Source organism: Crotalus tigris, unplaced genomic scaffold (assembly GCF_016545835.1).
Source record: "Crotalus tigris isolate CLP2741 ecotype Arizona unplaced genomic scaffold, ASM1654583v1 scf7180000017887.1893490, whole genome shotgun sequence".
In the NCBI taxonomy this organism is placed as follows: domain Eukaryota; kingdom Metazoa; phylum Chordata; class Lepidosauria; order Squamata; family Viperidae; genus Crotalus; species Crotalus tigris.
The window spans coordinates 1364014-1384865 of NW_024096704.1; the positions used below are offsets into that span (position 1 = coordinate 1364014).

The 20852-nt window shown below is 39.3% G+C and overlaps 2 protein-coding genes across 3 annotated transcripts in view; both read left to right on the forward strand.

Annotated features, from left to right (window-relative positions):
- The first annotated feature begins 89 nt into the window (after nucleotides 1–89).
- On the forward strand, nucleotides 90–14626 carry LOC120308250 (cytochrome P450 2U1). Of its 2 annotated transcripts, XM_039344019.1 has the most exons (6): nucleotides 90–1562; nucleotides 3169–3390; nucleotides 3736–3804; nucleotides 8702–8863; nucleotides 9962–10129; nucleotides 11958–14626. In XM_039344019.1, exons 1-6 carry the CDS (start codon nucleotides 1109–1111, stop codon nucleotides 12134–12136), a joined length of 1254 nt encoding a protein of 417 aa, XP_039199953.1. In that variant the 5' UTR covers nucleotides 90–1108; the 3' UTR covers nucleotides 12137–14626. The 2 variants fall into 2 exon arrangements, with proteins under 2 accessions (XP_039199953.1, XP_039199952.1); XM_039344018.1 differs by having other exon boundaries at nucleotides 187–1562; nucleotides 3169–3804.
- Nucleotides 14627–16648: 2022 nt separating this feature from the next.
- The window catches only part of HADH (hydroxyacyl-CoA dehydrogenase), a 36385-nt gene continuing 32181 nt past the window's right edge, over nucleotides 16649–20852 (forward strand). The window contains exon 1 of the mRNA XM_039344020.1: nucleotides 16649–16816. Coding sequence (XP_039199954.1) covers nucleotides 16700–16816 — 117 coding nt within the window. The 5' untranslated portion in view covers nucleotides 16649–16699. The remainder of the gene's footprint in view (nucleotides 16817–20852) is intronic.

Here is a 20852-nt window from a genome sequence, read left to right on the forward strand (position 1 = left end):
ACAAAGTACAGATTAGAGAGTGGCAAAACAATGTTGTAATAGAGTAGAGTATTTGTAGGAGGAAGAATTTTTTTAATGTATTATTTATATTCTTGTGTTGACTGTAAATAAACAAGTACTGTGTGTTCTAGCTAAGGGGGAAGGGGTGTTGTGCCCTGAGCCTGCAAATGCAGGCTCGGGACATTGCAAGATTCCGGGGCAATTGAAAAGCTGCCTGGGACCAGACTGAGTGAGCCAGCCTAGCACGCATGCACAAGGCACGAAAATGCCAGGGATTTGGGACATATAAAAGGAGGCCTGCATGACTTTGCTTGTTGTTGGAGTTTTGACTAAATGCAATAAAAGAGCTGTTCACTAGGAATGAGTCTTCTTCATTCGCCATTGCGTCCAGGACTTAACATTAACATTTCCCAAAATATTTCTTTCTCTGGATTCTTCCCACAGCCTTGTTTAGGACTCTGGTCAAACACAAATTGATAAATATTACAATGACAAATTCAGTTTTGATGAATAAGGCTATATCCAACTGTACTATAATTCTTTTTATGCTAGCAAAAGGACAGCACCGATTTCGAATTTGTATCTGATCTCCTGAATTCCTTCTTTTTATCCCAGGCTCATTTTATTTTTTGCTCAATTTTTTTTTTTTTTTTGCTCCATCTCACTCAATGCTCTTTCCTCCCCACCCATCCCCCAATTTTGCAGACATGCTTCATCTCTACAGGCTGCCACGTGCCGTCAGCGCCTACTGCAGTCGCTGCATTGCACGGCCTTTTAAGAACCACAGTGCAGCGGTCCACATCTCCGCGCTGCAAGAAGGCCGCCGCGTCCCGGGCGAGCCGAGAGGCGCCCCAGACTCCGGAGTCTCAGAACAGAAAAACCTCTTTTGCTTCACGACGTCACAACTCGGGGGAGTTTCCCGCGAGCGGTCATTACTCCCTTCCTCACCACCAGGCAGCCAATCAAAGGAGGAGTTACTGCAACAGCCCGGGCAAGCGAAAGCGCGTCCACGGTAGCGTACAGGATAAGAGGCTAGTGTAACGGATGTCCCTAATAGATTGGCGGCGCGCTGGACCTGCTGCTGGGTTCGCCGTTTGGCTCGGGCAGGATGGCCGTGGTCGCCAGCGCGGAGGAGCCGCCTGCTTCTCTAGCACCAGATACCGTTAGAGCGGCGATACTTGGAGCCACCGGGCTGCTGCTGGCGTTGTGGTGGCTGCTGGGCCGCCAGTCTCTGCAGCGACTTCCACCTGGCCCCAGGCCCTGGCCCCTGGTGGGCAACCTCGCCTTCGCCCTGCTGCCCAAAAGACTGTATGTCGTTGGTGTCTTTGCGCCCCGCAAGAAGGAGGGGAATTGCGACCGAGCCGAGGAGGGAAGGCCGATGCATGTGATGCTTACCGGGCTGGCCAAGATGTACGGCAGCATCTTCCGATTAGACTTGGGCAGCCACCACATCATTGTGCTTAGCGACTTTGAGGCTGTCCGGGATGCGCTGGTCGCTCAGGCCGAGATCTTCAGCGACCGCCCCAGTGTGCCCTTGGTGGCCATCCTCACCAAGAAAAAGGGTAACGGGGCGGTGGGGCGGGCAGTGGTTTGACGGGGCGGAGGCTTTGATCAAGGAGCCTTCCGGCTGTTGCGGGCGGCTGGCGCGCGCTCAGTAACTGGGTGACGGGGGGGGGGGGAGGAGTCTGTCCGGAAGGTCAGTCCCGGATCCTTAGTTTGGCAGGTGTGGCGAGTGAAAAAGAAACCTTTACTCCTTTCCTAAAGCTGTTTTTTAATTTTGACTCATTTACTAGCACTGATATTACTTAGTTTGCTAATGAAACATTTGCAAGAAAACCAGCTTAGAGAGCACCAAGGACTCCACAGTTAGCACAATGTGTGAACTAAATCTTAGGCTTCTTTTATAAGCACACTTTTTGAGGAAGTAAAGGATCAGACTTGTAACTAATTGAATTACATAATGTGTAAACATTACAGCACTGCAGCATACTTACCACAAGGCAGGACCCAGAGAAGTGAAGGCTTGCTAAAATGGCTGAAATTAAAAGATTCGTGTAAGTAAGGAATTTGGGGCAGCTTTTTCAAGGTAACAAATTACATTAAAGGATATATGGATTTGTGACCTGCGGTTCACTTAATAAGCTGCATAAAAGGGTTAGATTAATGTAGAATTCAAATTAGGCTGGTGGAAAAGGAAGAGACAGGGTGTTCTGCAGATGCAGTATACAAGTAAGGGAGATTATAAGTACTGTTTGTACTTTATCAAGTAATAATTGAAATGTGTTAAAAGCCTATTTTGTTTGTTGAAAGTTTCTGAGATTGCTGAAACCTTTTGATGTGAGTTCAGAAATCTATAATAAACCCAGTTGTCTACTGCCCCATGACATCAATAGTACTATCAGTGAGCTCAACAAGTACATATGCAAGATTAGAACTGTATTCACGTTCAGCCAGAAGTGTCCCTTGATTCTAGAGAGGACATATGGAGCAAACTTTGTACAAATAATTAATGGACACAAATATGGACAGTGTATTATTAGGGCATTTCAGCATCCCAAAAACACTTTATGGTAGATCTCAAAACGACTGTTTTGGAAAAATGAAATTTTAAACAGCATCATTGAATAAGAGATTGGCAAATTTACAGAAGTGGCTAGATGAGCAAATATTCTGACACACTCTTAAAGCAGCTTGCTCTGTTTCTAAAACCTAATAAAATTTCAGTGGTTTCAAAGATGCTTCTCTAGGAAATGAAAGATTGGGTGCAAGATTTATGCTCTATTCATTGCATAAAGTAGGGATGTTCAGTTTTTCCATATCAAAGGATGCACTTGATTGTGAAGTGGTATGCACTCCTAAAAATAAACATGTTTCTTCCAAATATAAGCTGCATTTTATTTAATGTAATTAAAATATGATTATCTTCCAGTCTTGTATTTAAACATTTTATCTTCTGTCACATTTAAAAAATAAAATTTGGAATAATTTTTGGAGATCTATTCTAGAGCCTACATGTAGACGTAGCACCTTAGGCTGTGTACAATAACTGATGAAAGACCTTTATGCCCAAAGTTATTGTGTCTTTGGAGTGAAAGAAAATGCAGACAAGATTTCCAAGGATTCAAAGCTGCCCTATTTCAAATCTTAAATGTTCTTTTCTCCATACAGGTTTGGTGTTTGCGCCTTATAATCCAGTGTGGAAAAAACAAAGGAAGTTTTCCCACTCAACTCTCCGTCACTTTGGATTAGGAAAGCACAGTCTAGAGCCTAAAATCATTGAAGAATTCAAGTATGTGAAAGAAGAGATCCTGAAACATGGAGAGGAGCAATTCAATCCTTTTCCTATTATTGGCAATGCAGTGTCCAATGTGATCAGCTCAATGGCCTTGGGTAGGCGCTTTGATTATGATGATGCAGAGTTCAAGAACATGCTAAATATTATATCATGGGCACTAGAGTTCAGCCTGAATAGTCAGGCACTGTTGGTTAACATTTGCCCGTGGCTTTTTTATCTTCCTTTTGGATCTTTCCGAAAATTAAGGCAGACTGTGCGGGATATCACAGCTTTCTTGAAAAACATCATTAAACAGCACAGGGAAAACTTGGATGCCCAGGATCCCCGAGATTTCATTGATATGTATCTCCTGCATTCAGATGAGGAAAAGAAGATAAATGGGGAAACTAGCTTTGATGAAGATTACCTATTCTTCATTATTGCAGACCTTTTTATTGCAGGCACAGAAACTACATCCAACACACTACTCTGGAGCCTTCTTTACATGTCACTTCACCCACAAGAACAAAGTACGTTGCATCTGATTTTATTTATATTTCCTATTGAACCTACTTTGAAGTCAGTAATTCAAAGCTTTTCTGGTGGGTGGATGGGTGGGGCTGGGCTTTCCAAGATGTTTAAGAAAATGATGACAGGGAAAGGGAGCAGCTATTTTTTCTTGCTTTGCTCTCTTTTTTGGGTTGTGCTTCTTTAAAAGGAAGAAGGGCAATTCTATGCGAGAAGCAGGAGATCGGATCAGAGCCTTTTAGCAAAACATGCTGAACTTGGAGTAGGCAAGATATCTGGGATGAAAGTCCCAGATGAAAGTCCTCTGTATGTTGTAGAATTATGGTTATGTTCCACAATGCAGAAAGACATATCTATTTAAAACATTCTATAAAAAAATAAAAACTATCTTTTCTCAGGATGGAGAAATGAAACAAAGGAATCTTCCAAGACAGCTATATTGGAACTGATGTTTTAAAGATTTTTCATAAATATGTCATTATTGTAGACAATAATTACTGTATATGCAAACTTAGTTTTTTCTCTCCTTGGACAGTATGAGTTCTTTAATCCCAGCTGTGCTCCCCCAGAAGGTCTGAAAATGGTAGCCTGATTGCTTCACTGATACCATACCTCATTTATATTCTCATTGATCTCAAGAAAGTTTCTCATCCTGGTGCTAAATAGTAAAATATTTAAGGAAGATAAAAAGTTTCTTTGTTGTTCAAACAATCAGTATTGGAGATTGTTCAGCTAGCTAAGCAGTGTTACTGCCTCAAGAAAGGATTGGATTAAAAGTATATTCTAGGTCAATGTATTAATAGGATTTGTCAAACAAATGGGAAATGCTGGTATACTCAGATCAACTTTGAACTATTATTTTTTTAAAAAGGCCGAAACAATAACAGGTAGAGAGAGACTGCAAATTCTTCCAAGGTGATCTCACGAGTCCTTTGTGAGGCTGTGGGAAGTTGAGGCTGATGAGCTGAAGCCAAGAGGTAGTAAGGGTTTAGGGTAGGAAATACCCTCTTGAAGCTTACTGTGGCTCCACCACCCTGAAGAAGCCTATTTATATCCAACAGTTCTCAACAGCTAATGCCCAGCATGCAACCTATTCTTTGGGGGAAGGTAGTACATTGTGGATTTACCTGTAAGTTGCTTTAAAAGAAGTGGATCATCTAAACTCTTTTCATTCAGAGTTCAGATCTGATCTTGGGGCAAAGATGGCATTAATATCTGGTTGATGACCTTTTGGGGGCCTCAGTTGAAGTAATGCACTCCACTAATCTTATTGGGTCTCAGCAGCCTCTGATTCTATGAGCCATCATGTCCTTCTGAACCGTCTATGTGTTATGGATTGAAAGCACTATTTTGCTCTACTTCTGTTCCTTATTCAGAGGATCCCTCAATGCCTGAAGTGGTAAAAGAGGAAGTCAAGAAGAAGAAGATTCAGAGGACAGTTTCAGTTAGTAGTCACGGGGGAAGAAAAAGTCAACATGGTGGATTGTAGGATTTGTGCTGTAAGATTTGATCTCCTCCCTGCTGCTTTTTACTATCTACTTGAAGGTTCTAGGATATGTCATTTGTCAGTTTGAAGTGAAATATCCTTAATATGCAAATGATATTAATTATATATCACCATTGCACTATAGAAGTCTCATCCCAATGTATGAAGCTGGATGGACATACAAGCTAAAATTAAATCCAAGCAAGAAGTTGCTGTTTGTTCATCACTGTATTTTGTCTGTTCAAGTAGTATCTCTTGACAGAAAAGTACAATCATTGAGGTAGTAGGATTGCAATGTGGAGATGTTCCTCGAGTCATACCTACTACTCCAGGCTTGGGTGGAAATGTGGCTCTTGCCAATCTTTTTTTTTTAAAACAAGTTTTATTAGTTTTTTCTTTTTAGAAACAAGTGCCTAAGAATCAACGTGGTAGCAGGGTAATCAATTGTCCAAAAGCAAAGTCATATTTATATAGTTCAAATTAAATCATTAGAAACCCCTCTCTATTCCCTCAGATAATATATTATATTCAAATTAATGTATTTCAATACAACTAAGTCGATCAAAACAATCATCAATAAGATTTCATCTAAATAAGTTCAAATCCTATGTTAAGCTTTACTATTTCAGTTGCTATATTTCATTTTGCTACTATAAATGCATAATTAACATTTCAGGTGTCTCTCCATTCCCTTTTTCCTTGACATAATCAATAATCATTTATTAATATCATTTCTTCTTTTTTCTTATTCTTCTTCCATTACAAAATAACTATCATTTCTAATAACAAGAATATTAGTTCAAAAAGGAAAAGAAAAAAAAGAAAAAATACCTTTCTACTCTATTATACTTTATGATCTATCAATCCCTCAATATCTGTATCAAACTCCTTTAACCCCCTCCCAAAATTACTATATCCACAACAAACATGTTAATACACAAACAAACATTATTAAATTCAAATCTTTAAATTTTATTCAATCTAACATCTTATTTAACTATCTTAAACCATAAATCAATCCATATCTAATAAGCCTTTTAAACCCACTATATAGAGCCTTGAATCACACTCTTAAATCTTATTCTAGCTTTCTTTTTGTGCCAGGCAGGTTTCCATAGCAACGCCTCTATATCAATGAACAAGTCTCTTTTTGTGCCTTGTAGTATCATTTGGGTCAAGCAAAAGCGACCCCTTTTCTGTTTTAGAGACCTGACTCCTTTGTAAATAGTCCCTTGTTGTTCTAAAGATTCAAGTCTCAACATTTGGATTTGTTGAATAGCAGACTCAGTTATGTCCAACTTTGTAGTTAATAGTTGCTTATCCAAGCTATCATAGTTATCGATTAGTTGGGTTTGTATATCCATTTCTGTTGATTTTGAAATTGTGAGTGGTTTAATTACAGTCCTTTTTTGTTCCTCAGAAATCTCATTAGGTTACATATGAAGTGAAGTAGAATCTTCTTTAATATTGGTTGGTTCCGCTTCTGTTGTTTTTTGATCTATAGAATGCTCAGATAGAATCTGGAGGTCAGTTTGTAGTTCAAAGCAGAATTTCTGTTTTTTATTACTATAGTACACTCTTTTATTTGCAAATATATTTGCTCAGTAGCTTCATAAATTTTTTTCAATATGAGTTTATAGTCAAGTTGAGAATAGGGTTTCTCCATTTCAATAATAATTAGAAACAGTCTGTTATCTTTTAGTAGAGGCTGTGTTCAAAAAACATTTAGTCAGTATCCACCCCCACAAATACAGCTGTTAAGTTTCTTTGTCTTTTCCCTTTTATGGTAATCTGAAGGTCAAAGTCAATCTCACCATCAGAGAAAGAGACAGTTGTAATTTTGACTTGCTCCACAAGGTGTCCTCAATAGACTATAAAATCTCCTCCCAGACATTAGGAATGACGTTAACAAGATCAGAAAAAGCAAAAAAAGAGAAAATTCTTCACATGTAGACTACGTCCAGTAGTAAATTCAAAATTAAAAGTTTTTTCCAAGATCCCAAAGTGGATTAAAAAAAATAGAAATAAAAAAAGTCAGTTTAAGTTAATTCAGTCCATTTAAGCTTCTTTTCCCACACTCACGCTGCTTTCTTAGAGCAGGGGAATAATTTCAAAAATGCTTTTTAGAGGCAACAAAAAAGAAAGAACCAAGAGAGGTAAAAAAAAAGTCTCACCCGGCTCAGCCACGGTGGTTCCTGCACTTAGATGTTCTTCTGACTTCTGGTTACAACGGCAAAGTGATTGGCCATTTTACTGGCCAATCTTTCCACCGTTGGCCCTAAGGAGCAATCTTGGGCCGTGGAAGAAGCTGTCGCTCTCTCACGGTCAACGAGGGCCTCCTCAACGGTAGCCGCCCATCCAGGGCGGCTTTTCGACCCTATTAAGGGTCTACCGGCAGCGGAGAATCAGCCGGCGAAGAGAGCAGTACTTTACATCAGGGCTTTTCAACCTTTTCACAGATTGTACCACTTTTAGGACATGACAATATTTGAGTACCACCAGTGCTTAGAAAGGTGTGAAAAACTTGATGACTAAAAACAAGGGGGATTTGGGGCTTTACTGGTTAGATCCATTTGTTGTTATAGAAATGGCTAGTTTATATTATGGAAAAGTAAAAAGTTAAGATTCAATATTAATCCTTCCTTCTACTGCAATAGAGGAAGTCAGAAGTCAATGCCTTTTCTTTTTCCCTTCTCCCCCTCACTTTTCCTTTTTCTCTCACCCTTTGCTCATAAAAGCCTCTCTCTTGCTCTTTTACTCACATGTTGCTCACAAAGGTCTCTGTCGCTCTCTCACTCACCATTTTGCTGACAAAAGCCTCTTCTCTCTCTTTTTTTGTCCTCTCCCTCTCCCGCCAAAACCTGCTCCTTTTATAGCTTCTCCTCTCTCTGCCCTCCTCCTCCTTCTCTCTTGGTGTGCTGGAAGCTCCAACCAGCACGCAGCCCTGCAGCTCCAGCTTATCTCCTCCAGGCCTTTGTGGCGCCACTTTAGCTCGTCCCCACCCCACTACACTTGGCTAGGGGTCGTGTACCACCTGCCAGGTGCTAAAGCCTTGCTTTTCATATCGGTATCAATGAGAGAATTGCCGTTTTATTCCTATTTTCTATTTCCTATGTGTGCAGACAGAATGAAATCCCAGCTTCAGTGAAACAAATTCACAAATACATTATTTTTCAAAGTACTAAAGCACAATTAAAACTAATCAGTGCCCAGATATTCCTGGCAGAAGAGACAAATACAAGATTAAAGGGATTCCCATCCAGAAGAGCAGATTGTGTCATTCTTCTGGACCTGTATCATGCAAGTCTATATCCAATAACCATCCATCCATCTCCTCCTCTTTCAGTTAGATTGCTAATGAACCAGTTCTCTGCTCACCCAAAACAATCACTACTATTTATTTATTTTCACAGGAAAGGTTCAAAAAGAAATTGAATTGGTAATTGGGTGCAACAGACCTCCCACCCTGGCTGATAAGGTGCACATGCCCTTAACAGAAGCAACTATTATGGAAGTTCAAAGGATGACAGTGGTTGTCCCTCTTTCTATTCCTCGGATGGCCTCAGAAACTACTGGTCAGTATTGGAGAGTAGATAATGTTGGTCAGCTTGATGATGCTGTTCTTTCCTGATGCATCCTGATGATGCTACAAGTTCATTTGGCTGAGAAACAATACATTCAGTAGAAACTTGAAAAACTGAAATGAGCAATATGCAGTTCTGTGTGTAGCTACAAATTCCAGGATAGCAAATAGTTTACCTATTAAAGTAGGACAAGGGATGCCCAAGTTCAAGTCCTTCCAATATAGATGTTTACTGGTAATTCTGGGCCAATCACTCTTTAGTTCAGTGGTTCTCAACCCTTCTAATGCCGCGACCCCATAATACAGTTCCCCATGTTGTGGTGACCCCCAACCACTTATACATCACCGGGTGCCAGGAGCGTGGCCAAAGAAAAGGGGGAAAAAATGGCGGACAGACTTGTTTGGCGACCCCCGTGAAATAGTCGTTCGACCCCAAATGGGGTCCCGACCCACAGGTTGAGAACCACTGCTTTAGTTCAACCCTCTCAGAGTTGTTAAGGGTAACAACTAAAGGAGGGAATATTGTGCTTAGTACCTTAAGATTCTGAATGAAAAGTAGGACATTAATCTACCAATTAAAATAACTTGTTTTTAACTTTCATTTTTACAGGGGGGATTCTTTATTTCATTGTTGTAAATACTTAATTTTCTTATTCTATCACCTTAGGAACTAGAATTTAATAGCAACGTGGGAAGTTTTACAGGAAGGGAAAGCAAATAAGGACTAAAGTTGATTTGGATTGCCTGCTATAGTTGAAAGCATGTTTCAAGAGGCTGTAATGTTTACAAAAAGCATGTCATTTATGTTTATGATCTTATGGTTTAATTAGTCTCCCTTACATTTACATTTCTCTCTTCCACGAACACACATATATGTATCCATATTGTAATAACAAACAGCCATTTTAATTAGGCAAAATAAAACAGTATTTTAACGTCTGTTCATTTTAGTAAATAAGAGCTATAAAGGAGGAAAGGAAATTCACCTATAGAGGAGAATTGCTTCAGTTTTGATGTTTCTAGTTATAAATTGGTACTTTATTTGGTGATATGTATATTTTGATCTGAATTTTTTTCTGTCTCCTTTCAGAGCTTCAGGGATACACTATTCCAAAGGGCAGTGTAATCATTCCTAACTTGTGGTCTGTGCACAGAGATCCCAACAAATGGGAAAACCCAGATGATTTTTGCCCAGCAAGATTTCTGGATGAGAACGGCCAACTTCTCAAAAAAGAAATATTTATTCCTTTTGGAATTGGTAATTTAATTGTTTAAAGTAAAGATTATGTCAACATTAATGTGATAGAACTTTAAATCACCTGCTTAATTATTTGTAGTAGACAGTGCAGAAGGCCCTTTTGGGGTCAGAAGCAACCATTTTATCAGGCATCCAAAGGTTCAGTGTCAATCGAAGGGGACTGGACTTAGTTCGGAATGGATCTAAACTGATCCCTCTTTTTATCCATACCTCTGACCCTGCCAGCCCACTCACATGTACCTGGCATAAACACTAGGAGCTCAATTTCTTGAACCCAGATGCCAACCATAATTCATAAGTGTGGAACCTGCACAGAACTTGAAAGCATCCCGCAATAGATGACAGCAACAATGCCATTGATAAGAAAAAAATGAAATGCTTTTTAAAATATAAGTGGTATCAAAAATATTGGTTAAGCAGAAATGTTGTTAGGACAATAAATGAAACAGTGACTTTGATCAAGAATGTACAACTTCATTGGGGCTGGGGGCAGCACTTGATCCTTGAGCAGTGTGCCATAGGACCAGACTCCCAAAATGAAAGCAGTGAAATTCATTTAATTTAATGGCAATTTAAAATAAAATAAGTTGGAAGTGAGGCAATTTTATCATTATTATCCATGAATGTATTGAGTTATAATTTAGCAGCAAGCCTTACAGGCCATCTCCCGAGGTTTTTGAAGGCCGCAACTTGTGCATCACTGAATTAGGTATTGTAGGGATGTAAAAAATATAGATCGGGCCTCAACCTTGTCTCCCAGATTTGACCGGAGACCAGTTTTTCCCAAGAGCCTTTTAGCTGCAAATATTTACTGCCATTCCTTCGATCATCCTTTTATTATTTTTCAATAAACAAAAAACTATTTAAAACGTTTTAACTATGACCTTGGAGGATCATTCCATAAGCTCTGGCCCCATAACCTCTTATTGGCAAGTGATGGCTTTCCACAGCAGTAATGTTTTAAGTAAACGGGCTAAGAATTAACAGCAAACAATGCAGAAAATATTTATACGCTAAGAATCAGTTCCTTTGTGATGCGGCCTTTTGTCAAAACCATTTTAGAAACAGAGTGGGTAAAAAATTACCTAGAATTTCAGTTTAATACATTGTAGGAGACAGTTAGAGAGCTATTTTGCTGTAGTGCTTAAGGGATTATGCTAGACATCAGAGACTGTCAGTACTAGTCCTGCCCTAGGCACAAAACCAGCAAGGTGACCTTGGGCCAGTCACTTTCTGTCAGTGCTGAGAAGGAGGCAATGGCAAAGCCCTTCTGCAAAACCTTGCCAAAATAACTGCAGGGATTTGTCCAGGCAGTCGCCAAGGATCAGATATTATTAACCAAAAATAAATAAATAAAATTCACCAATAGTGTTCAAAATTCTTCATTGGATTTGCTCCGAGAAATTAGGGGGACAATTGCACTGATGTCTTCAGAGGAAAAGGACATTCTCCAACAATTTCTCAGGAGCAGACCTTCTTGTTACCATAGTAACCATAGTAACAAGAATGCCCCTAATCATAGGAAATGTTTTAATGTTTTCCTTTGGGATTGAATGAAGGAAAGGTCCTCATATCTGCATATCTGAAGAGAGGAAATTCTCTCACTTTTTCTCACATGTGCATACAGATACAGTAAATACACACAGAGGGTTGCAATATTCCACCCATCATTTGATCATTTCTTTGAAGCAAATGACCTTTCATCAAATTGAATAAAATTGAAATGAAATTTAAAAAAAATACTGTTTTCTGTTAGGCACGAATTAATTGTGAAAAATCATTTTTGTTTCTCATAACCCCCTTTTTTGTTTTTGTTTTGTTTTTAAAGGCAAACGTGTGTGCATGGGAGAACAGCTTGCCAAGATGGAACTTTTCTTGATGTTTGTGAGCCTTTTGCAAAGTTTCACCTTTATATATCCTGCAGACTTAAAGAAACCATCAATGGAAGGAAAATTCGGCCTAACATTAGCTCCCTTCCCATTTGAACTTATTGCCTTAAAGAGATGAGGAAACATCCAAGAAAAATGCTGCATGATGTTCATATGAAATTCAGGGCTATAAATGAAATGTTCGTCACCAAAATCTAGTCATTAGCCCAAAGCAGGCTAGGGAATTTTCAGCCCACGGGGTGTCCAAAAATTATCAAGTACTTTCTCCTTTGCTTGGGCTGTTCCCCACTTGATATACTGAAACTCTTCAACTATAGAAACAAACTGAAGTAATGTAAACCTCAAGAGCTGCAGAGTAACAAGAGAAAGTTGGGCAGCCACACTTAAAGGAACTATTGGTTATTAAATGCCTCTTTATAATAGATAAAAAGCAAAGGAAAATATTGGAAATCTAATTTGCACATGACAATATATAAAAGCCAAAAAAAAAAAAAAGATTCAGAAAGCACTTATGTATTTGGAACTTTTAAAAAGACAGTTAAGATGCATAACAAGTTATCTTAAAAACTTGAGTGGCATTGCAAATTGTCTTAAAAACCAGAGTCTGTTGGGTGTGTGTGTGTGGGTGTCTTCTTGGATAAGTCTAACTTGTCTTCACTTTAAGCAGGAAATAAAACAAAACAAAACAAAATAAAAATAGCTGTCCTGCACTTGCACCTAGAATCCTTGGGCTGGCTCCTTTTACATGCTTCAGGAAGGCTGCTTTAAAAAAAAAAAAGTAAAGCATCAGACATACAGTACATAAGACTGTTCCATCCTTAATAAAGGCAAAAATTTTAAAAGGTGATAGAGATGGAGTGAGATCTCGGGTGCTGGAGAGGGATATTTTTGATTCTGGATGACCATCACTGTGCCCAAGTACTGTTCCTCTGTGCTAATCAAGAAAAGCAAAACAGTGAGTGGACTTCCACAATTCAATTTTTAATACACATTTACTGAGATTTATCTCATGGTATCTCTATTGTTTGCTAAAAGCAAATGTTTTGTTGGCACAACTTAGGTAATTTCTCAACTGCTCACATTCTGAGTTTCTGGCGGAACAGTGCTAAGCTCAACCTGATTTAACCAGCAAGCCATTCATAACATCTACATTGAAAATGTTTAATACATAGTGTAAATGCCATAGGAAGCAGCATTATCATGATCAAACTGTACTGCTTCAGGAAAACAAAGTAAATACAATGATAAATAGCTAAAAAAAATAGGGTTTTATTGGGCAGGAGATTGTACTTGCCTCTAGAACCTTAGTGCTCAGCCATTTCTATTGGAGAATAGTCTTGATCAGCTATAATTGTTCTGGCATGAACTATACATAAAATAATTCAACTGACAAATATTTAAGTTTGAATTTTGGGGCATAAAGTTTAATTTAAAAAGGCCTTTAGAAATAAAAGAGATAGGTAGGAATGCAACCTTTATTCTGATCTTATTTGCCAAAACATTTAAGTCCCATACTTTTAAATACTAAAATGTAGAGAGAGGAAAAAAATTGCTAGTTCTTATATTTCCTATATATTTCATGGTCCATAAATGCAGAATGTTTTGATGAACATTTAGATGCTATTCAGCATAATAAAAAAGATTACATGTATTTAACCCCATTTTTATGTTCTACAGGCGAGAAAGAATCTCTTTCCCGTTCCTGTCTTCATAGCAATATAGAGACATAAATGATGCATTTACTCATGTTCAAAAAGAACTTTATTTTGCAATGTTTTAATTAAATTAACTGCATTTTAAAAAAGAGAAATTTTCCTGGAGTAAGGTAAGAAAGGTAACTATTCCTTTTCATGCATGTTATCCTAATTAAAAAAAAATCATACTGCCAAAATTTGGGGGTTGTATTTTTTGATGGAAAATCAAAAGTAATTGCAATTGAATGGCGAGTTTTCATTCATTTTCGGTTCACAGAGCAGCTGAATAATGGATCAGCAGGTTTGATAAACAATCATGTTTTGCTTACCTGTGGTTTATTGCATGAACAATATTTAACTGGTTCATACAATATAATGTTAAAAATTAAAGAAAGGGCATTATGATATAGTGTAATATGAATTAACTTACAGAATGAATTATCCTTTAAGGAAACTTGGCCATTTTCGACAATCCTTATACTTCAATTGCGCTACTAACATTTAGATGAGTACTGCTATGGCAGATAATTTTATTGGGCAAAATACAACTGATCCTTGGTATGGCATGTGCGTCCTCTTGTAATGAAGCAATCTTTTACTGAAGCACTTTATAATTTTGTCAGATTCCAAAGGTCTGTATTTCTGCATTTTAGAAGGCACTAAAGGCCTGTGTAAGAGCTGGGTGTATTAGTTGCCTATACCTTGCTAATCTTTATATTGTCTAATGTTGTTTTCAAAATGAATGTCTTGTTTAGAATTTTAGGATGAGAATGTAAAATCCAAGATCTGAAATCATGAACTGCTTTTTTTTAAAGGTGCCTATTTAGACAGTGTGATATATGTTTGTCTAAATAAATTTTTAGATAAATAAAATAAAATATCTGTCTAAATAAAGTTTTATTTTTAAAAACTGACTATTGAGAAGACAATTTTGATTTAAAACACATTCTGAGAGTATTAAACATATAAGAAATTATTTTACTACCCTTTCTCAATTGCTATTCAAATGCTTGGGAGTACAAAATATCTGGAAAACCAAATTGATGAGAATTATATTGTAGGTATCTTGTTTATGTACCTAAATGCTTTCTTCCAGTGTTCCTTATATTTGTGGCTGAATTGACACTAATAATCTTTCTCCAAGTATTTTTGTAAACAGAAATGCGACTACACAATTCCATGTAATTCTTAGTTCAAATGATTTATTTAAATTGAACCATATATATGTAAAATAGTTGTAAAATGGGTATATTTCTCCTATATTGCCCAAACTAATAATTTCAAACAATGTATGCTATGCCTCAGTGGGTTATGCAAGTGCAGCCAACTAAGTTAGCAAATCAGTGGCACAATGCAGAGAGCTAAAATCACCAGCCTTTAGCAGACATGTCAAACTCGCAATGTCACGTGATGTCGCGCAACGTATCGGAGCTTTTTTCCCATTGCTGACAATGGGGTGGGCGTGGTTTCCTTGTGACGCATCCGGCCCATGGGCTGGCAGTTTGACACTCCTGCTTTAGAAAGTGAAGCAGGCAAGAAATTAAATCTGCACACGTATTTATACTTAGTATGTAAGCCTATGTGTACTATCATATAGAACAGGGATTTTCAAATTTTTTCAGGCCAGAAAACCTTATAGTAGTTAAATAAATCCCAGAGCCTTTGGAAAAGAGACAAAGCTGTAAGTGATGGAGAATTAGCTGTGTGAACAATTTTTTACAATTAGTTTCTGGTAAATCCTCAGGTTTTACAGACCCCAATTTGAAAAACTCTGAAATAGGGAACAGTTATTATGTTAACAGATACATTCTGAAGCATTTTCATAGAGAGAATTACCAAATACTCAACTGCTATTTACCCAATTGCTTTTATTATACCTGTAAAATTTATTGGAACAAAATACTCTCCTATAATCCGAGTCTTTGTGCTCTTCAGTGTCAGCAATTAATTTTTCTTTTGAAGGGAAATACAACGAAATTATTTGGTGCTTTTATTGTAGTAAAAACCTACATCATTAAATAGAGAAGTCATGTTTTTTTTTAAAAAAAGTGACAAGTAATGAAGTTGAAATCCAAGAACCTTGACGTCTTCACTTTATTAAGCGAGAAAGTTGCTTAAGTTGACAAAATAGTTTTGGCTACTTCAAGAGCTGCTCATCAAAATATTAAACATTCAGAAAAGATGTGAGTTGAAAATAGAGCACATGTAGTTGAAACCATGCTTGAACCACGTTATAATCTGATTTGTAGGATTATATTGCAGATACACAAACTCGAACATGGTCTTAACTAAGTAAAAGCATCCTTTTACCAGACATGTTTCCATTACAACTTTCGATAATTACCCCCACACCTTGAAAAATAAATGGTGAAATTTTAGGCCATAGCAAATCTGTGTACCTCATTATTTCTCAAATTTGGCGACTTGAAGAGGTGTGGACTTCAACTCCCTGAATGCTGGCTGGGGAATTCTGAGAGTTGAAGTCCAAGTCGCCACGGTTGAGAAACAATGAGGTGAAAGGTCCTTGGTGCTCTCTGAGCTTGCTTGTTTTGTTGCAGACATTTCATTATCCTAACTAGATAACCTCATTGCAACCCTGGGTTACAAATATTCTCCTTCATTGGAAACAATGAGGTATACGAAAGAGAACCCCCTGCAGTTCAAAAGCAAGACGTTTCCTTGCTGGCAAATGTGGTCTGTCGATCAACAGTCTTGCAAAAGAAGCCGGCCTCGAAGAACCACCGAAGGTGCCGCAGAGAGAAAAGCGGGCCGAGGACGCCAGCATCTAACCTGGCCAACCTTCCTCTTCCTGGCTGAAGGCAAATGGGAGGAGCGGGCAGGAAGCTCGGCCCTCTGGGTCGGCAACGTCGCCGTGGATTTGTCTGCGCTGGCCCGCCCACGCTCGGCTGCCTCTTGGGCCGGCTACGCCCCCGCCGCTGCTGTTTCCTCCTCCTCCTCCTCCTCCTGGCGCAAGAACGTGCTTTGCCATGGCTTTCGCGACCCGTCCTTTCGTGCGTCTGGCTTCCACCGCAGCCGCCAAGAAGCTGGTGATCAAGCATGTGACAGTGGTCGGAGCCGGCCTGATGGGCTCCGGGATCGCCCAGGTGAGCTGTCATATGAAGCCGTCCGCCCTCCGACGCGGGAAATAAGGGGCGTCGGCTGGAGCAGCCCAACTTAGAGCCTCCCTGGCCCTCCGCCGCCCTTGGTAGTGCTTGAAAAATCTGCTTTTCTCCGCGATTGGATCCCCGAGCGCTGGGCTAAGAGCCCGAAAAGCTGTGCCAAGAGGTGCCTTTTGATCAATACTAAAGCTGAGGGTGATCTTAGTTTGTTGCATTGGGGGAGGGAATCACAACTGCTAGCAAGAGAAGGCTCCAGCAGGAGAAGGCACTAGCCTTCCTTCACCGCAGCCCTCCAGGAATGCTGGACTACAACTCCGGGAATTCCCACTTAATATGGCCGAGAATTATACTTCTCATATAACATGTTGGGAATTGTAATCTATTGTACTATAATCTAAAATAGTTGGGAAATTCTGGGAGTTGGAAGTTGCTGAGGTTGAGAAACTCAGGTTGCAGGTGAAGCAAAGTTGATCTGTGTAGTTAAGATCCCATGAAGCTGAACTGAAATATAACTACAGTAGTAAGAGAACTGTTCATGCCTCCAGTGTGGTTTGGGTGTATGGTAAGAGAAAAACTTTAGTGGCAACAGATATGCCTTCTTTTGGATACTCTAACTTCCTTTGAAAACTTTAAGAATTATAACTCAGAACTGAGCCCCAATAAATTTTCAGTTCTAACTAAGTCTCATCCAAAGTTTTATTTTTGCTAATAGTGCCATCCCAGAACATCTTTTTTTATTGAAGAAGCATCAAACAGAAGAGTCTGTTTCCAAAAAAACCTCCAGTAGGATGGTTTTTTTAAAAAATAATAATACAGTATTTAAATTAAAAGAGCTGTGGCAGTTTCCAATAAGAAAAACATTTGGAACAATAGTGACACTTTAAAAAAATCCCACAAAACATAGTAATTAAGGACTTTGTATAACAGGGCTTAGTCCTTACTGCCTCTTCTCCAAGGCTTGGTAGAAAATAATGGTTTCAACTGGTTTCCCAAATAGCAGAAAGGGACAGGATATCATAACCCTTAAGATAAGGTAGATTCATTAATTTAACAGAAAATTCATTGATATTCAGAGGGGTTGAATGATGGAGCCATCCACTCAAAAATGTGGCCAACTTCCTTTTGTTGGAATGCTCACATGAATAAGCAAATAGCTGGTGCAAGTACAGAGAGCAGAGGGGGTGGGCTTGTTGGCTTAAATCAGAGGGTCCCTAAACTCTTCAGCTCATCAACCACTTTATGAAGTTTCAGATTGTTCATCAATTATTTACTATATGAAAAAATGAATGCTATTTAACTAAGTAGTTAGCAGACCTCATTTGTGTATGTTTCACTAACCCGCAGAAGCACCCGCAGAATAGTAGCCCTATGGCGAGATAGGCAGCAAATAAATTTAGCAAATAAATAAAACTTTTGTCAAAGTAACAAAATCAATATTGTGCCATCACAATGCAAGCTTCATCTTTCATGTGTTCATATGATGTTGCAACACATGCACAGCACTGTTTTCATCAAGTTAACAATAATCCCCAGGCAACTCTGTTGTCAGTATGGAGGTCTCCAAATTGCACTATACGTTATTGGTATGTCTCACCCAAGTATCTAATCATGTCCTTTGCTAAGAAATTGGTGCAATAAAGATAACTATGTCTTTGCACTCTGAACCTTTTTGTCCCAGGTTAGTTGGGGTAAGAGAAAGCCAAGTGAACACAGCCTTAAATTGTTTAAATCCCCTTTGGTAATAGGGAAAAAAGCCCCAAGAATTAACCAGAATGAAATGAGTCTTCGAAATGTGTTGTTTATAGACAGAATCAAAAATTTTCACCAGATTTATGTGAATTTTTAGAAACAGTGAGTTAAAGTTTGGTTTGCATGGACTATTTACTAGGACAGTGGTGGCGAACCTATGGCACGGGTGCCAGAGGCGGCACTTGGAGCCCTCTCTGTGGGCACACGCCGTTGCCCCAGCCTTGCCTCCCCCCACGACCCCCTCCTCTCCAGCAGCCCCCCCGAAGGAGAGTCGTCCCCGAGCGTGGCCCACACAGAGCAGCGCAGCCAAGGACATGGCAACCGCAGCATAGACAAGACTCTGCCCTCACACCCCATCATGCAGTTGATGCTGCAGGGTGAAGGCAGAGGGTGTGACCGCCATAGCGTTGTTGGGCTGCCTGGGCGATCTGCGGTGGGCCCTGGAGGCGATGAGTGGTCCTGTGGGCAGACGGGGCAGGGGATGGGGGGGCAGAGTGGGGGCGGGGCAGGGGGTGGAGTGGGGACGGGGCCAGTTTTTGGGCACTCGGTCTCTAAAAGGTTCGCCATCACTGTACTAGGATCAAGAGCCATGTCATATTTGGCAATAGCCTTTCATATCTTGGTAACCCTATGACCCTGAAACATGCCTTTGGCATTGCAATCATTAATGGTCACTGGTAATATTTTCATAAGAACATGTGGATGGCTCTGCAAAATGTAGCTTCCAGAATCACCGTTATTTTCAAGAGTGCCCTTGGATTCCCTGCATTCCATGCATGTGTTTTGTAGACGATAAAAATGGCAAGTTCAGTGATTTGTATATACCAGTTCCCCAAGGAGAAAAAAGTACAGTCCTCAGCTTACAACAATTTGCCTAATGATTTATTCAAAAATACAAGGGCATTGAAAAAAATGACTTACTATCATTTTTCATACTTACAACTGTTGTAGCATCCCCAATGGTCACGTGATCAAAATTCAGATACTTGGCAACTGACTCATAATTAATGATGATTGCAGTGTCCTAGGGTCATGTGATCATCTTTTGCAACCTTCTAGCAGGCAAGGTCAGTGAGGAATCCAGACCCACTTAACAACATATTACTAACTGCAGTGATTTACTTAACAGCTCTGGCAAGAAAAGTCATAAAATGGGGCAAAACTCACATAACAAATGTCTCACTAGCAACAGAAATTTTGTACTCAATTATGATCGTAAGTACAGGATTACTTGCAAAAATTAAGGTGTGTATACTTAGGGAGTATCCTGGGAAAGCTACAAAAGTATCAAGTAGCTAACTCAGTTTAGCTTCTTATTCTTAGAAATGAATGGTTTGGTATACCGCTGTCAGCCATTTTATGACTGAATAAGCCAATCCCACCACTTGAAAGATGGACCCTTTAAGATGGACCATTAAGTCTTGGCCCAAATGGTTTGAGATCCCTGCATTAAATCCACATTGGGGATTTAACTTTTTTCTTTATTTCTTACTAGAGACCCGTGAGAGCAAAAACACAGTTTCGTGTTCACATCAAACTGATGTTGCAAGTTATCCTATATTGTGGGAGATAGGACTTGTGTTTTGGGTCGCACACTGCACTAATCCATAACATGTTTTTTTTTGTGACGTAAGTTTTATCTGGTCCAACTATTGTGGCTTGAAAAACACATTTTAAAGTTTGGAAGGGAGAGTGCTGGAGAGGCTGCCTACATGGAAAGAAGGAAGCCAGAATTGGCATGTAGTTCCTACTGGCATGTATGGGCAGCATTGGGATGCTTGCTTTTTTTCCCCTAGACCAGGGGTAGGGGGATTAAGTCCAAAATTTCTGTTGCTAGTGAGACATTTGTTAAGTGAGTTTTGCCCCATTTTATGACTTTTCTTGCCACTTGGTGAAAGTCTAGGGCAGGGGTAGGCAATCTTGGCTCTTTTATGACTCATGGACTTCAACTCCCAGAATTCCTGAGCCAGCATGGGAGTTGAAGTCCATGAGTCATAAAAGAGCCAAGATTGCCTACCCCTGCCCTAGACTTTTGTGGAGAATGTGGAGCAAGGGTATCTTTCACTACAAACAACTAAGCCTGTTTTAGGGTTTCTGTTGCAGATTTGGCCCTCTTTTTTATGCCCCAAAATGGCAGGAATCATACTATTGATTTTGAGCAACAGTGGTAAAAAATGCTTTCAAGGACCAATAAAAAGAATCATAATTAAGTCCAAAATTTCTGTTGCTAGTGAGACATTTGTTAAGTGAGTTTTGCCCCATTTTATGACTT

Excerpts from the sequence above, each read along its gene's own strand:
- LOC120308250 (XM_039344018.1), top strand. The coding sequence starts at position 1,109 with ATGGCCGTGGTCGCCAGCGCGGAGGAGCCGCCTGCTTCTCTAGCACCA. Across the intron at positions 3,805-8,701 it reads ACTTCACCCACAAGAACAAA|GAAAGGTTCAAAAAGAAATT; the intron begins GTACGTTGCATC and ends TTATTTTCACAG. Across the intron at positions 10,130-11,957 it reads ATTTATTCCTTTTGGAATTG|GCAAACGTGTGTGCATGGGA; the intron begins GTAATTTAATTG and ends TTGTTTTTAAAG.